This window comes from Lactuca virosa, chromosome 4 (genome assembly GCF_052849685.1).
Source record: "Lactuca virosa cultivar CGN04683 chromosome 4, Lactuca_virosa_CGN04683_v6, whole genome shotgun sequence".
Classification (NCBI taxonomy): Eukaryota; Viridiplantae; Streptophyta; class Magnoliopsida; order Asterales; family Asteraceae; genus Lactuca; species Lactuca virosa.
Window position 1 is genome coordinate 342,299,271 of NC_136429.1, and position 19,354 is coordinate 342,318,624.

Sequence of the window (19,354 nt, forward strand, 5' to 3'; positions counted from 1 at the left end):
CCTCCAAACAAGGATGATCAAGGAAGTCAAGTTCCCAAAATGGCTAGCCAATGTAGTCATAGTACAAAAGAAGAATGAAAAATGGAGGGTATGTGTGGATTGTACGGATCTAAATAAGGTGTGCCCTCAGGATCCTTTTCCCTTACCACATATAGACTCCTTGATAGATGCTACGACTGGATGTGAACTGCTAACATTTATAGATGCATCCGCGGGGTTCCAACAAATCCAGATGGAACCATCTGACCAAGAGGATACCATATTAATTACCCCAACAGGTATATACTGTTATACCGCTATGCCTTTTGGTCTTAAAAATGCAGGTGCAACATACCAAAGGTTAGTTAACCAGATGTTCAAAGACGATCTGGGGGACACCATGGAGGTCTACATCAACGACTTGGTGGTAAAATCAAAGAAAGTTGAAGATCACCTCAAGGTTCTTGAAGACGCCTTCAACATACTAGACGAATATAACATGAAGCTGAACCCTTGCAAGCATCACTTTGGAATAAGGTCAGGAAAGTTCCACAGATACCTTGTGACTAAAAGAGGAATAGAAGCAAGCCCGAAGCAAATAAAATCCATCATCTATTTAAGATCCCCGTCCATGACAAAAAGATATTCAGAGACTAACAGGAAGAGTAGCAGCATTTAACAGGGCCATCTCAAGATCCTCATAAAGGTGCGAGCATGTCTATGATATCTTGAAGAAGAAAAAAAGGTGTGATTGGACTAAAGAGAACGATGATGCTTTTCAGGAACTTAAAAATTATCTATGTTCTGCACCCTTGCTAGTGAAACCACTAGATGGGGAACCACTCCTTTCTATACCTTTCAGTATACTCTAATGCTGTGAGTGCAGTTTTAGCTAAGGATCTCAATGGGGACCATCAACCTATATATTATGTAAGTAAACGTCTCCTTGATCTCGAGACCAGGTATTCCCATCTTGAAAAACTAATACTTGCATTAGTAACTGATTCCATAAAATTAAGACATTATTTTGAAACACATACTATACATGTGAGAACTAATTACCCTAACAAGAACGTTATGCGAAAACCATAGATGTCAGGTAGGATGGAAAAGTGGTCCGTGAAAGTAAGAACATATGACATCAAATATGAAGCAAGATCAGCAGTAAAGTCATAAGCACCAGCGAACTTTGTGGCTGATTTTAGTGATGATCTACAACCTGAAGCAAAGTTGGAGAGAAAAGAACTCCAAAAAGAAGAAAGCATGGGAACATGGAGACGGATCCTCAAACTTTAGAGGAACAGGACTAAGGATCATACTAAAATCTCCATAGGGGGACAACATACCCAAAGCAGTTAGCTGCAAATTCGATGCAACCAACAATGAAGTTGAATATGAAGCATTGATCATGGGATTACAGTTAGCTAAGGATATTTAAGTTAAGGATCTTCAGTTATTTGATGAATCATTATTATTAACTAATCATTTTAATGGATCCTATGCAGCAAAAGGCGAAAGACTATCACTATACCTACAAATCCTTAAGAAGCTGGCCTCCAAATTTGAAACTTTCAGCCTAAACCAAGTTCCCAGAGAAGAAAATGTACAGGCAAACGCACTAGCCAACCTAGGATCTGCCCTTAGGATCCCGCAAGAAGTTAGGATCCCTATAACCCATATATTAATCCCAACGATAGAAGATCCTTCCAATAAATCAGATGTTCCCAATCACCATGGCCAAACAACTGACGTGGCAATAATCAAGGATCTTGACCGTCAACCATTTCCTCAGGATCCTGTTCATCGGAATATCAACATTCAGGATCCTCGGCAACACTCCAAATCGTAGATCCAGCCCATGGTGGAATATCTCCAAAATGGTACAATCCCCAAATAGGAAAAAGCGAGAAAGCATTCAAGATATTTGTAATGAACCAAGGAAGACTGTACAAGAAATCCATGGAAGGTTCATACCATAGATTCTTAGAAGATCACGAAGCTGCGGAAGTCCTAAAAGATATACACGAAGGAGATTGTTGCAAACACACTGGGGGAAGATCCTTATGCTCCAAAGCATTAAGGACCGAATCCTATTGGACATCAATGAAAAAGGATGCTCTCTTGCATGCCCAAAAATGAGATGCTTTCCAGAGACACAACAACATCGTACATCAACCTGTAGATCTATTGCATCCTATCATTTACCATTGGCCATTCATGAAATAGGGAATGAATATAGTTAGCAAGCTACCAAAAGATCCTGGTGGAAAGGTGTTCATCCTAGTAATGACGGACTACTAATCGAAATGGATAGAGGTTGAAGCCTTTGTTCAAGTACAAGACAAGGAAGTGGTCTGGTCTATCAAGCATAATTTCCTGACTAGGTTCGAGATCCATGCAGAGATCATATGTTATAAAGGATCCCAGTTCATATGTAAAAGGACTAGAGACTTTTTCACTAGTTGGGGGATTAAAATGATAATGTCCACTCCTGTTCACCCTCAACCTAATGGTCAAGCTGAATCCATTAATAAGATCATAGTCAACAATCTAAAGAAAAGGTTAGATGAGAAGAAAGGAATATGGGTAGAGGAACTTCCTCTCGTTCTATGGGCAAATAAGACCACTTCAAAGGCAGCCACTGGCCAAACTCCATACTCTGTGGTGTTTGGAATAGAAGTCGTGATCCCTACTGAAGTAGTAATCCCAACAAGAAGATATAAATTGCAGGATCGGGAGAGTAATGATAGGATCCTAGCCCAGGATCTTGACACTATTGATCAACTCAGGGGTCTTGCTAGGATCCACATTGTTGCTCATCAACAAAGGATAACTAAAGAATATAGCAAGAACATCAAAGTAACAAGGTTCCAGGTAGGTTCCTTCGTACTTAAGAAATCGTTCCAAAATCCCAAGGATCCTAATATAGGTAAATTGGCAGATAAATGGGAAGGACTGTATCTCATTGATTCAAAAGCAGGAAAGGGGACATATTATATAGCTACCCTTGAGGGTAACGTCCTGCCAAGATTCTAAAATGTCATCCACCTAAAAACATACTTCATGTAACTTATGTCGATCATTTTCAAACAAACTCAAGGTACACTATCTCTAACCTCTTCTTTTATCTAATTCTTTTTATTATTATGAAAGCCAATACTGACTTAAGCATCGGGGGTGGGGGGCGTTAGCTAAGCCAACGCCCACCCTAAGCTAACGTTTGCTATGTGCAGGAAATCAAGGATCCTAAGACATAAGGATCCTGACACGTAAGGATCGTAACGTTTATTGGTCTTGACATTCGAAGAGCCTAACATTCAGAGATCCCAATAAATACATGATTCTATATTCATGACGATTTCAATATGTAACTACAAACAAATACTGATCATCTCTCCTATAACTAAGGGTACTTAATCCCTTGTAAGGTTTAACGAGTTAATTACCTCTTTCATTCGAGTTAAGGTTTCTACAACTTGCTTAGATGCACACAATCTTAGTGTGGGATGTGAATAAGGAGATCATTTCATGCTTTAGTGACTTGGTAACCCTCTTATTTATGAACATATGTTAAGATCCTAACGTTTTGTAATGACCAAAAAACCAGGATAAAATTTTTCATATTAAAAACAAGAGTTACAACCATCACATTGTTCCAAAACCATCACATAATCAATAATGTCAAACATTAGAGTACAATATCAAAAGTGCGGAAAATAGTGAGGAGAGAATGTTGTTCCATCACGTCGGACCCTTCCCCTTAGTACCGGAAGTACCTGAAACCACAAATATAAACTTGAAGCAAAAGCTTAGTGAGTTTCCCCAAAGTACAACATACCAAAAATAAATAAGTTAGTGCTATGGGCCAAACCATAGTCTTACAAGCAATTTCTTGTGGAGAGCCAAATCCCGATCTTCCATACAGTTGCTAGGGGCCAGATCCTAGTCTCTCATACAAATGTCAGGGGCCATATCCTAGTCTTTTATATAGTTGCCAGGGGCCAAATCCGGGTCTTTCAAACACATATATCAAATATAGCTCACTCCCTATATCACAAATAATGGGCCCACCTTGGTGCCTTCGACCCACTAATACAGTACGAAAACTCAACTCAGTCCGCTGATACGTAACTAAATTCTCGGCTACAGAACCGAAAGATCCCACACTAAATACAAAAAAAATCATCCTAATCAAAAATAGGTTATAAACCATAACCGTGGGCCTAAATCCCAAATCTAGACCCCTAAGGTAAAAGCCCATTTACCTTTCCCATAATGGGCGTAACCAAACTTGGCCCAATAACACAATAATGATAACCAAGGCCCAAAAAGGCCTAACTCAAGCAACTTAAGGCCCGCTAACAAAATCCTAATGCCCACTCATGCATCAAACAGTCCAAAGCCAAAAACCTATCTAAGGCCTAAAAGCCCAAAGCCCAACCGAAAGCCAAAAGCCTAGGAAAAAAGCCTCTGCTCGGCATACGTGTTGTACTCAACCACTCATCTGTACGCGCAACGTACCCCTTGGTACGCCCGATGTAGTGAGCTTTTTGCCACCTTAAGCCAAAAAGTGCTTAATCTGTTCATCCATAAGATCCAACTTTCATATCTCCTCCATATCAGGGTTTTAATACATAAATTTGGCAACTTTATCCCTTAGCGTGTATTAATGAAGCCCAACATCCATTTTTATCCATCAAGGCTCATATTAAGGACACAAATTCATGCATGGGCTCATATCAACCATCAAGATGAGATTTTTATGCATCTATAACAAGAAAGGGACAGAGATCTAACACCTATAACTCCTGGAGTTTCCCAAAATCGGCAAGAGAACCATGGGACCAAATAAAGCTCATTTTCAAGCCCTTTACTCTAACTATCAAATGGATATTCAAGGTAATAACTTTTTACCTTCAAAAGCTCCCAAAGTTGATGAAGACTCTAGATCTAGAAGCTAAACCTTAACAAAAGCTTGGTCTCCAAGTTCCTTCTTCTTGAAAACACACCAAAATGCCACAAAAGTCACTTCAAAGATCAAGAACACTCAAAAGGATGAACTAGGGCTAAATGAGACGTAATGAACAGTGGAGGCTGATAAGCGTGAGTGTCCAAAGGCCATAATTTTATTAACAAAATTAGGGTTTGGTCTTGGTTGTCGTACGCCTTGCATACACCACATACGCCCATCGTACGTGGTTAAGTTCCCCGAATTCATGCGTGCATGTACGCTAAGCATACCAAACGTACGCCCAGCGTACAAGGGGATCATTTTCGCAATAATTTTAAACTTAAAGGACCAAAAAAGAACATACCTGGAATCGGATGTTACATATTTAAACACAAGGTCTATCTATAACACTTATGTGTTATCCTAAGTTGGGATTTTCCCTATTGATTTCTTAAGGTTAATAACACTTACATGTTATCCAAAGTTGGGATCTTCCCCAGTGATTTCTTAAGGTTAATAACACTTATGTGTTATCCAAAGTCGGGACCTTCCCCAAAAAAAAAAACTTAAGATCTATAACATTTTCATGTTATCATCCGATTTGGGATTTTCCCTAATGATTTTGATAAAGCTTGTAACACTAACGTGTTTCCTTAAAATTGGGATTTCCCCAGTGATCTACTAAGAACTATAATATTAACATGTTGACTGAAGTTCGGATATTCCCTTGAAGATATGCAAGGCTTGTGACATTATCATACAAAACAAGAGTTTTCTCAGTTTTTTTCTCTACGATGGCGTTATTTATAGTTGATCTTAAGGTGGGATCCTTCCCAGTTCACTAAGTTAAGGATCCTCCCTGATTAATTCCTAAAGCAAAGATCATTTTCATACGGAAGCTTTAAGACTTTTCATGAGTCAAATGGTCATAAATCCTAAGGATGACCAGATCTTATCTATCCTTTAAAATTATTTTTTCCTAAATAAAAAAGATTTTTTTATCCTAAAAGATCTTGATTATTTTAAGATCCCAGTTTGATGACTAATTGTTTCAGGCTAATTAGATCTTAAAGGGTTCTTGTAAGATTAGAACTTTCCAGGATTCTGACTATGTAAGGATCCTCAAATATCCGACAAACATATCAAGCAAATTAACCATGCAAGTAGAGAAGTATCAAACAACCATACATAAACAAAGATGTGGTACATCAATTCCATAAGAAACAAACATTGTCATGTATACAATCATGAAAAATATTCTTATCTAACATGCCTAGACCGTGGTTTGGTCATCATTGCCTGGGGTGTTCTCATCCTTATTCGCTTTTGGTTGCGACCCTTCAGGATCCTCATTGGCGTTGGAAGGATCACCCTTTGATTTGGCTAAGGCTGCTCGCCACCTATCTAGATTCCAAGATCCTACGTTGGCTACATTTTCAACTAGTTTGATCTTCGCCTCCTAAATAGCCATGGCAACGTTGGCCTTTACCTCGGCGATCACCTCCGCCATCTCCGTCTCGTGCTCCTCCGCTTTCTCGGCCTTCTCTTAACTCAAGAGTTCCATCCGTTTTAGGAGGTCCTCATTTGATGTTTTCCACATCTTCTCTTGCTCTTTGAGGAGTTGCTCGACCCTCTCATCCCGAATCCTCATATCAGCAGAGATATGGTCAGAGACCTAAAACAAAAAAGACATTACAAGTAAAAAGAGAAAAATGTGAAAAGCAAAATGATGTTAGTACTTACAGCCTGAGAAAAGGAAACCAGCTTCCAGAGTGCGTCCTCCACCCTGAGATTCTCTAAGCTCAAATCCACAGGACCGGCATTCTTTCTCTTTTTAGATATCAGAGTTTTCACTGTTAGATCTGTTGGATTAGGTATCTAAGCCCATAACTATAATTGGTATGTACTTGACCCAAGAGTAGCATGGTCCATTTCGGGTTACATATCACCCGGACAATTTGATAGGATGGATATTTGAGTAAGAGGTTATTTATGATTTACTAATATATTATAAGTATAATATATTAATTGAGAAATCATAATATTTAATTAGTATTGATCAAGAATTAATTTGGAATTAATTTAGTGATCAAAAGATAAATTAACGGGGACTAATTATGTAAATTAGTGATACATATGGTTTGGGCTTTTGATCCATGATGGGATAAGTTTATGTAAGAATCCATAAAGAGTTAGTCCACATGAGTTATGGATCATAAGCCTATGTGTATGGATTAGGGTTTACATATGACCCTTGGAATCCTACACTATATATATGTTACCCCTTAGCCACAATCGGTGGACCTTAGTCTTTTAGGAAGAACTATAACCGATTTTGTGTGCTCCATATTCTCTCTCAAAGTCCTCCTTTGTTCATGGTGTGTTGTGAACCGTTTGAGGTATCACACTTGGGGTGCTAAGTTCTTAAAGGCCAAAATTCAACAAGCTACAACAAGAGGTAATCTTCTAACTTAATTTTATGATTCACATGCCAAATTCTATGCTAGTTGTAGGCTTCATGCTTTGGATATTTTTGTTGCATGTATAACTAGAGAAAACATAGATCCAAAGCATTAGGGTTGTATGTGCACCATAGGAGTGTTGTAGTATACAAAACCCAACAAGATCTACGAGAGATCTCATGATGGGAAGTGAGGACAAAGTCTTCTCTTTCTTCACCACCAGTTGACCGCTAGACATGGCCATATCTAGGTCAGCAAGGGAGAAGTGGGCACCAGAGTGAGTACTCTTAGATCCTGAGCATGACAAAAGAAACATTACGAATTCAGGATCCTTAATAAAAAAGAAAAATATAGGAAATATCCTTACATTTTGACATGGAGATGGCCGTAGAGGAACTTTATTGATGATTGAACTTACCAAGCCTAAGTGACCTCTCTGACTAGGACAGATTTAGGAAACTCTTGATTCTATCCTCAGTATCTTCAACAGGAGGAACTAGCTCGTCGAACTTGAAGGCTGCAAAACATCAAACAAAATAAGAAGTGTGAATTTCAGGATTCTTAATACAGAAAAAAGGACACCATACTCTTTTTAATCCAAGATTGTGATATAATTTTTCCATCAGGAATCCAATCGACTTTCATGAAGAAATATCTCCCTTTCCATGCACAATCATTATGTTTTGATTTCAACAAAAGGGACGGTTTATCGGTTTTGACCTTCAAAAAGAAGCGAGAGTTCCCAAAGTTGTAAGTGATGGGTTTTGTATACTACAACATCCTATGCTGCACATACAACCCTAAATACCTTGGATCTATGTCACACCCCCAAACCAGACGGCGGAAACATCCGGGGGTGGAGGACTTCATTTGTAGTATCACAACACATTCATTATAGTAATCAGAGTACAAACAACCATTGTATTTAAAAAGTATAAATATTTACATGTTTTTCATCCTTGTATTATGAAACTAAATAGTGTACAAAAGAAGAAGATAAGACATAAATAACTCCATCTTCTCGAAAGCTCGGGGTGTACCTGCCTACTGGTTCCCTGAGAATGCAAGTAATTTGAAAAGAGAGTATCAACATAAAGTTGAGTGAGTGCATAAGTATTTATGTTTTGAAAGAATGTCTTCTGTTTCTTGAATATGTAACTGTTTCCAGAAAACATTATATTTTCTGCTATATATGAAAAGTAGTTTTAGTTGCATAAAATTGTTCTATTTGTAAACCAATGTTCTGTATTTGTAATCCTTTAGTAAACTTGTATCTGAGAGTATGTCTGAATTCATCAACTGTTATTGTAAACTGTAATGTAAGACTGTAAACTGTATCTTGTAAACTAGTACTTTGAAATAGTACATAAGTTTAATTAATTATTCACTAACGTATTGTTAATATCTTTTAATGAGTTATTATAACCATACTGACTAGATGGCCTGACCCAACGCTATGAGTGCGCTGAAAGTTGATGATAACAATTGTCACTCACAGGCGTGTATGCCTGACTGTAGCTAGCAGTGCGAGTGCGGGGTTGTCAATCCCAATATAGATCTATACACAAATTGTTTCGATCCCATGCTGGAGACTCTGGTTATAATATCAGGACTCTACTATATTGTTTAAAATAAATTAAACAAACTGTACTACTTGACTCATAAAAGCGTATAAACGTTACATGTATAATAATTATGAAAACTCAATCATTCTGAAATAAATGATTACTAGCATGTTCTTGAATTAGTACTCTTAACTTGTATCTGAAAGAGTGTATACACTTGGATAGTATTGAATTAAACCTTTGTTCTTGTAAAACAATGTACTCTAGTATGCTTGAATCATGAATTAATGTTCTGTGAATCATAAATTATACCTATTATAATTTATATGTACTTTCTGTATTGATACTTAGTATTAATGAATACAATCCCTTGCTCAACTTGTTACAAAGGGTAATTGAAACTAAATGAATAAACTTTTATACTTGTATACATATACAATGATATATAAGTAAAATTTAAATGATACTCGGACAAATAACTGATACTTGTACTCCCACATCCAAACAAGGAAAAGGAACCAAAGTCGGTTATTAGTCCTAAATCTTTTATATCTTATTTATATAAATATATGTGTACTAGTATGATTTTTGGGGAAAAATATAAGTTTATAAAATATTTAAAAGAAGTTTCATATTTTGAAATCCATTTTGGTGACTTGATGTCTTTTTGAAACAGTCACTTAAAACAACTTGATTTGATGATACTGAAATTCATTTCGATAAAATGTTTGAAACCATTTGTTTTGATAACCGTAATCCATTTGAAATTATTTGTTATAACACAAAATCTTTGTGTTAGAATTGTATTCCCCCCATTAAAACAGTAAAAACTATGAAAATGTGGGGGTATGAACTCACCTGTTGTAACTTATTCAAATGTAAGATTGGTGTAAGATGCTAAGTGTCAAGTGAAGTCTTGAACACAACGGCTCCTATTAACATATAATGATACATATATGGATATAATTAGTGTTTATAACAACTAATCATGAAAGATAACACCCTATTAGACTAGGAAACCCTAGGATTGAAGTACTACAATCATATATGATTGCATACTAAGGGTGTATGGCCATTCTAGGGAGTTTACGGCCATGAGTTCACGGCCTCATGAGTTTACGGCCATGAACTCATGATGATTTGTGTCAAAAGGTGTTTCAAGGTCTTACAATCCACAAGGAATTGTTCTAGCCCTAAATCCAAGCCTTAGGAAGAAGTTATGGTCCATATGCATCACTAATTAGGGTTTACGGCCAAGGGAGATTGTCTTGGCAGTAAACTCTCTTTGATCTTGGATATTGGATGATTTCAAGTAGCATAACTAGTAAGTACTATACATAGGAAGGTACTCAAGAGTTTAGAAGCCTTTAGGGGGTCTAAGGCCGACAAATGTACCCTTAACAAGGGTTTACGGCCAAGGGAGATGGTCTTGGCCGTAAACTCTCTTTGTTCTTGTCAAATGGATGTTTTCTAATTTTTCTTCAAGTATTACAAGTATACAACAAGCTTAGGAGAAAGTACTTCCGATATAGAAGCTTGAAAGGGTGATTAAGGTTCAAAAACCCTAGTGTGTTCTTGGTGTTCTTGGTGAAATGAAGAACACTTGATGATCTAACCAAAAGAAGAGATTCCATGGATGAAATCATGTATATTCACTAGATATGGAAGGATATCAAGTTGAAATTGGAAAGATTACTTACTAGATTGAAGATTTTGATGAAAGTTCTTAAGATACTTGAGAGAAAATCCGATTTCTAGACTTGAAATGTGAACAGTGATTGAAAATTACTAAGGAAAATATATATAGTATGGAGTTTACGGCCACCATGAGTCTTGGCCGTAAACTCATGATGCCTGGCCGTAAACTCCTCATTTGAGGGTTTATGGCTTGTTTGGTAGGTTACAACTTCAATTGGTACTTCCTTTCACTCATTCCTTTGGTGCACTAGGCTCAGAATGCACAAACAGACTCTAAACAGTGCTAATAGTTAGCAGAAACAAGTCTAACTTTGATTGAAGTGAATGGTTTGTACAAGATAGAAATTTCGAGTTGGCACATCATCCCCCCGTTAGAGAGAAATTCGTCCCAAAATTAGAGTTTAAGCAATTAAGTAGTTACAAATAACTAAGCGAAAAGTTGAGGATATTTCAATTTCATTTGATCCTCACGTTCCCAAGTGAATTCAGGTCCTCGCTTGGCATTCCAGCGAACATTCACTATAGGAATACGGCTTTGCTTTGTCTGCTTGACTTCTCGGTCCATGATTTCTACTGGTTCTTCCACGAAGTTGAGGCTCTCATCGATCTCGATTCCGTCGAGTGGAATAACAAGAGTCTCATCGGACAGACACTTTTTCAAGTTCGAGACGTGGAAAACAAGATGTATGTTACTTAGTTCTTGAGGTATTCGAAGTTTGTATGCTACGGGGCCAATTCTAGCAAGAATCTCGAATGGTCCTATATACCTTGGATTTAACTTGTCACGCTTTCCAAAGCGTATCATACCCTTCTAGGGTGAGACCTTTAACATGACACGGTCACCAACCTGGAACTCCAAAGGTTTTCTTCTTTTGTCGGCGTAACTTTTCTGTCTATCTCTGGAAGCTTTAAGCCGCTCCCGGATTTGTACGATTTTCTCTGTGGTTTCGCGAATGATTTCTGGACCAATGAGAGTACTGTCAGGAACTTGGCTTCTAGCTAGCTGCGTGTTACCCACTTCAGCCCTACACAGAGGTGATATGCACTTGTGGCCATAGAGAGCTTCGAAAGGAGCAGCCTTTATGCTAGTGTGATAACTATTGTTGTAAGAGAATTCGACAAGGGGTAAATGAGTATCCCATGCCTTACCAAAGTCTATCACGCAAGCTCGCAACATATCTTCTAAAGTTTGAATCGTCCTCTCACTTTATCCGTCTGTTTGTGGATGGTAGACTGTACTCATGTCCAACCTAGTTCCTAAAGATTTTTGTAAAGACTGCCAGAAACGAGAAGTGAATCTACTAACTCGATCAGAAATAATAGATATTGGCACACCATACAGTCTAACGATTTCTTTGAGGTAAGTTCTTGTTAGCTTCTCCATCTTGTCGGTTTCTTTGATTGGTAAGAAGTGTGCGGATTTGGTTAATCTATCGACGATTACCCAAATAGTATCATAACCACCCGATGTCTTGGGTAACTTGGTTATGAAATCCATTGTAATCCGCTCCCACTTCCATTCAGGGATTTCAGGTTATTGCAATAAACCTGAAGGTTTCTGGTATTCTACCTTCACCTTGGCACAAGTAAGGCACTTGCCCACAAAGGTAGCAATTTTGGCCTTCATGTTTGGCCACCAGTATAGTTTCTTGAGGTCCAGGTACATCTTGTCTGAACCTGGATGAATGGAGTATCTGGTTTTGTGAGCTTCATTCATGACTACGTCTCTGTAACCACCAAACTTAGGTGTCCAGATCCGGTTCATGAAACCATAGACTCCATCATCCCTGACTTTGAAATTTTTATCCATTCCTCTCAAGGCTTCACCTGCCACGTTTTCAGGTTTTAAGGCCTCCAATTGAGCCTCTCTGATCTGTGTGGACAGATGTGAATGGATTGTCATGGTCAACGACTTTACTCGACATCTCGAGTATTCTTTTCTGCTAAGGGCGTCAGTTACTACGTTAGCTTTACCAGGGTGATAAAGAATCAGACAATCGTAGTCGTTTAGTAGCTCCACCCATCGTCATTGTCTCATGTTCAGCTCTTTCTGATTGAAGATGTGCTGGAGACTTTTATGGTCCATGAATACTGTGCATTTCGTGCCATATAAGTAATGTCTCCAGATCTTCAGAGCAAATACTACTGCTCCTAGTTCAAGGTCATGTGTTGTATAGTTGACTTCATGTGTTTTTAGCTGTCTTGAGGCATAGGATATCACCTTTCCTCTTTGCATAAGAACACATCCAAACCCTTGATTAGAAGCATCGTAGTACACTACAAAATCCTCTGTCCCTTCAGGAAGAGATAGGATTGGTGCACTACACAAAGCTCGCTTCAGCGTTTGGAACGTTGTTTCTTGCTTTTCTCCCCAGCTAAAACTTACACCCTTTTGCGTCAGGGTGGTAAGAGGTTTAGCTATTAGAGAGAAATTCTGGATGAATCTGCGATAATAGCCAGCAAGACCTAAGAATTGACGGATTTCTGTAGGTGTTTTGGGTGCTGAGCAGTTTTCAATTGCCTTAATTTTGGAAGGGTCAACGTGTATTCCTTCAGAATTGACCACATGACCTAGGAATTCAACCTTCCTAATCCAAAATTCACACTTTGAAAACTTCGCATAGAGTTTCTCTGTTTTCAGAGTTTGCAAAACTTGACGAAGATGTTGGCCATGATCCTCTTCACTTCTTGAGTAGATAAGGATATCATCGATGAAGACTATGAAGAATTTGTCCAAGAAACGACGACACACTCTGTTCATTAAATCCATGAACACAGCATGTGCATTCGTCAATCCGAATGGCATCACTACGAACTCATAGTGACCATAACGAGTTCTGAACATGGTTTTGGGAATGTCATTCTCCAAAATTCGTAACTGGTGATACCCGGATCTGAAGTCTATTTTGGAGAAGTAGCTCGCACCTTGAAGTTGGTCGAACAGATCGTGAATGCGAGGCAGAGGGTATCGATTCTTAATGGTAAGTTTATTCAGCTCACGGTAGTCTATGCACATACAGAATGATCCATCCTTCTTCTTCACGAACAAAACCGGTGCTCCCCAAGGTGAGAAGCTTGGTCTTATGAAACCTTTGCTAAGGAGTTCGTTAAGCTGGCTGGATAATTCCTGCATTTCTGAAGCTGCAAGACGATAAGGAGATTTGGCGATAGGGGTAGCCCCTGGAATTAAGTCGATTCTGAACTCGACTTGTCGTTCGGTAGGCACTCCTGGAAGATCATAGGGAAATATGTCGGGAAAGTTACAGACTTCAGGAATTTTCACGATATCTTTCACTTCTTGCTTTTTGTCTACCACGTTAGCTAAGAAAGCACAATACTCTTTGCGAAGGTACTTCTGTGCATTAATGCAAGAAATGATATGGAGGTTCGTTCCGGGTTTGTCGCCATAAATAACAAGAGTTTCATTAGTTGGCAAGTTCAGACGAATGGCTTTTTCATAACATAGGATGTCAGCACGGTTAGGACACAACCAATCCATACCTATTATTACGTCGAAACTCTTGTTAGAGACCGGCATAAGGTCAATTGGGAACGAAAAGTTATTCAAGGTAAGAGTACATCCTATGTATATTTCGTTGGTGATTCAGATTTCCCGTTAGCCATTTCGACTATGAATGTTTCTTTTAACGGTTGAGAATTTTGATTTAGCAAGTGTTTGAAATTATGGCTCACAAAGCTCTTCTCAGCACCACAGTCAAATAGAATGCATGCATAAGTGTTGTTGAGAAGGAACGTACCCATGACTACAACTGGGTTTGCCACTCCTTCTTCATGACCCAGTGCTAAATTTCTCCCAACTCCACTGGCATTTCCAGCTTTAGGGCAATCTTTCTTGAAATGCCCCACTTCACCACAATTGTAGCACGCTTGACCTACTCCAACAGCAGGTACTTGGTTAAGTGGTTGCGGTGGTGTTCTACAGAATCGGGCGGTATGCCCTTTTTTGTTGCAGTTACGACACTGTATTTCCCTGCAATTTCCATTATGGTGAAAATTGCACTTGTTGCACTTCGGAAGATTACCAGCATAAGGCTTGGCTGGTGCTGGATTAACAGGAACAGCAGCAGGTACAGTAGCAACGTTGACTGTAGTCAGTTGTTGTTTCTTTGAGGGATCTTGTGAAAACTTGCCCTTCCTCTTGTTCCGACCCTTCTTCTTGTTGTTGTTGTTGTTATTGTTGTTTTTGTTGTTGTTTCCCTTTGGTTGTTCTGGCATAACAACCACTGAGTGTTGATGGGCTCCGTGGTCGATAAGAGATTGTGCCAGCTCTTTGGCACTGTCAAAAGTAACAGGCCTTGAAGCTAAAACACTAGATTGAATTTGGGGCGACAGTCCCCAAATATATCTCTCAATCTTTTTGCTCTCTAGAGCAACCATCTCCGGGCACAAAATTGCCAGATCACAAAATCTACTAGTATAGGTTGATATATCAGAACCAACCATTGAGAGACCCCAGAGCTCCTCCTCAAGTTTCTGAACTTCTCCTCGCGGGCAGTATTTCCGCATAAGCATGGCTTTGAAGTTCTCCCAGCTTATTGAATTAGCCACCACTAGGGTAAGTGACTTAACATGGCCATTCCACCATGTTAAATCTCTTTCTGAATGGGTACAAGCAGCGAACTTGACCTTGCTGCCTTCAGGACAGGAGCAAATTTCAAAAATTGCTTCTGTCTTTTCTATTCATTGCCTTAATGCCATAACTCCACCAATTCCATTAAAGGTCCTGGGTTTGGCATTGGAAAAATCGTTATAAGTGCACTCTCGTGAGTGCCCATGACCTTCGCCATGGTTAGAAGGATTTGCACCAGCTCCTGAACCACTAGCTCCAGAAGTATTAATATGAGACATGGCAGTAGCTACAGCTGCCGTGACCGCCGCTTGGAACATAGTGGGGTCAAACTGAGGAGGTGGTAGCGGAGGTGGTACCGGTGGTTTATTTACATTGTGACGTCTTGGATTTCTACGAGGAAGCATCTTTTTCTATTAAAGTCAAAAGATACAAAGATGATAAGATATCAAGAGTGAATATGAATTCTGATATCTCTGAACTAAAACATATAGTTCGATATGAATCTTGGAATGAATTGGAAATAGAAGTCTATGACAAGTATAACTTGTAACAGAATGATATGAAATTGAATGGTTATTTTTCAAAGATTATGAAAATGCATGTCGATTTAAATTGGTATATTGACTATATAAAGTCTGGAAGACTTGACCTTAGACAGGTCTACAATACACCAAATTCTGAGAAAAATATCGACATCATACAAACCTATCGAAAATAAAATTTCCGTGGTCTTACTGAAAAACCTGAAAAATAACACTAAAACCTATTCATAGACTTAACTATAACCAAAAGAGTGAATAGGAAATGAGTAAAGCATCTTTTACTGACGACGGGTATCATTTGAATGAAACCTTAATTCAGCTAGTGTTGTCTAAATGAGAATAGAGATGAGGGATATAGAATATAGTTAGTAACGATTGACTACAAAAGAGACTTATAGTTATCAAGTAATGTATTATGTATGACTTGTTTTAGGTATTTCTATAACTATAAAGTGTATACTAATTATATATAACTTAGGTATAATCGACCTTCGATTAAATGACTCGACTCTAAATCCACAACCAAACAAGGAACATGAAATGAAGCTAAATCACATATTCTAAGTCTATATAACTTTAATTATATATAATTGTAATATACCCTTAATATTTATAGTTCTACCCTTAATTGTTCTACTGATTTCACATGTATGTTATTAGTATATAGCACCTAAAATACTCCTATAGTATTTTAATCTTTATGTTATGTTCTAAAGTTCTTTTGAATATGTATAGTTGGTAAGTTTTAGACATGCCACAACACTATCAACACTATAAAATCAATATAGTTGATCAGGCTATATTAATCCCATATATGATTACATAACTGTCCACGTTTGACTGTAATGTTCAACATCCAAATACTTTTAAGTTCTTATTATTGTGATACTCTACTTGTATGTATGAGTGTTAGTATACTTCTTGTAAAAATAATTAAATTTTTAAAAGTATACTTGTAGTCAGATCTCTTAGCCCCAAATGTATTTATAGTTTGTATATCTTTTATGGATTAATATAATGAGTTCACTATAAACAATGCTCTGATACCAATCTGTCACACCCCCAAACCAGACGGCAGAAACGTCCGGGGAGTGGAGGACTTCATTTGTAGTATCACAACACATGCATTATAGTAATCAGAGTACAAACAACCACTGTATTTAAAAAGTATAAATATTTACATGTTTTTCATCCTTGTATTATGAAACTAAATAGTTGTACAAAAGAAGAAGATAAGACATAAATAACTCCATCTTCTCAAAAGCTCGGGGTGTACCTGCCTACTAGTTCCCTGAGAATACAAGTAATTTGAAAAGAGAGTATCAACATAAAGTTGAGTGAGTGCATAAGTATTTATGTGAAAAGTGATTGAAAATGACTAAGGACCATATATATAGTATGGAGTTTATGGCCACCATGAGTCTTGGCCGTAAACTCATGATGCCTGGCCGTAAACTCCTCATTTGAGGGTTTATGGCTTGTTTGGTAGGTTACAACTTCAATTGGTACTTCGTTTCACTCATTCCTTTGGTGCACAAGGCTCAGAATGTACAAACAGACTATAAACAGTGCTAATAGTTAGCAGAAACAAGTCCGAGTTTAATTGAAGTGAATGGTTTGTACAAGATAGAAATTTCGGGTTGTCACAATCTATGTTTTCACTAATTATAAATGCAAATGGTTTCCAAGGCATTAAACCTATAACTAGCATGCATTTGACATAAACCATATAAGATACTAGTTAGGATAACATACCTTATATGTAGCTTGAAGTCTTGATGTATTTGGCCTTAAGAGATTAGCCCCAATAGTGTGGAAGCCTTAGATGAAGTCACAACACATCATGGACAAAGGATGAAACTTGAGAGAGAATTCATACAACAACAAAACCGTCCATATCCTCCAAGAATACATTAGTGGTGATTTTGGCTATGAAGTAACATATTTATATGTGCAATTCCAAAGGTCATAGGTTAACCCAAACCCATACCCATGGGTGTTATGATCCATGGTTCATGTGGCCCAACTCTTTATGTATCCATACATCAACTTGGTCCAACATGGATCATAAGCCCAACACATATAAATATAACTAATTACCATAATTAGTCCCCATAGATTTAATTAGTCTCTTTTGATCACTAAAATAATTCCAAATTAGTTCTTGATCAATACTAATTAAAACATATGATTTCATATTAATATATTAGCACTTATAAAATATTAATAAATCATACATAACCTTCTCTCAAGAGTCTATCCTAACAAATTGTCCTAATGATATGTAACCCAAATGGACCATGCTACTCTCGGGTCAAGTACATACCAATAATAGTAATGGGCTTAGACATCTAATCCAATAGTCTCCCACTTGGATAAGTCTAAAACTATTATTGAAAGTATGACTCCAAACCCGACTAGCAATCGTAGCTCTTAAAAGCCGCTGTCGAACTCTGACTTTGTCAATGACTTGTCCATTAGATAAGGGATCATATATTCCTCCATTCTAGATATGATATGGACTGAGACATGGATTTCAATCATTCTCTTTGTCCATTTGTTTTTTCCCGATTTCTGATTTATGATGACTGACTAATTGAACAAATCGAATCAGTCCAGGCCCGGCCGAGCACTTACGTTTGTCATCACTAAATCATCGAGGGGCCCACATATATCGCTTTTATCCCTCCAAGGGTAAAAGGAATGGATAAACTTTGACCCAAATGTTCGCTTGTACTTACTCATCAAATTACACACAACGATATGTTTTATAACAACCAAGTTACTGGTTGCGTTTACATATGTCAATGTGCAACCGACGCGCAACTACAACTCACACGTCTCCGTTTGAAGAATATAAGATATTATCATCTCATGATCACTCATGCTAAAATCCATGAAGTGAGTCAAATGAGCGTGGGTTTAATCTAATACTCAAATCTCATTCCAGGAGCACTCATGAATGTTGCTGCAACTTTTGCTATGTCTAAACACTTTAGACATCTACAAGCCCAATTCATGACAGTATTGATTCATACCTACTTCCAAAGTATGATTGACTGTGGAGAGTTTGAATAACCTAGTTATTCGGGAAGTCAAAATATGCAAAGTGAAACACAAGAATAATCGAATCCAATATGGTCTCAGAACTTATGAATATAAATAAAACACCTTTTATTTATCACCATATTTATTACACATTATTCATTGTATAATGTTTCGAATAATCAACTTAATACTTGAACTGAAACAATAGTCATGCCATGCTCCAAGCATGCACACTATGTTTGTCCAAACAATAGTTATGCCATACTCCAAGTATGCACACTATGTTTGTCTAAGATCCTTACTCCGTGAAATAGACCAATTGAACATGATTCCAATGATGCTCATTTCACAATCCCAAATCCTTACCGCAATGGTAAGAATACAAGATTCTTTTCCATTTACTGAAATCTGTTAGATTCTAAACTTTTATGCATTGATCCTCTTGTAATGACTATGCACAAAAGTCACAAAGACTTGGCAATAGACATTTACAAAGTATTCCAATGGAGAGCAACTCC

General features: G+C 37.8%; 1 protein-coding gene across 1 annotated transcript; it reads left to right on the forward strand.

Moving 5' to 3' along the window:
• The first annotated feature begins 2,460 nt into the window (after positions 1-2,460).
• Positions 2,461-3,015, forward strand: LOC145106195 (uncharacterized). The gene has a single exon (XM_079043215.1). The coding sequence runs from the start codon at positions 2,461-2,463 to the stop codon at positions 3,013-3,015; it is 555 nt and encodes a 184-aa protein (XP_078899341.1).
• The last annotated feature ends 16,339 nt before the right edge of the window (positions 3,016-19,354 follow it).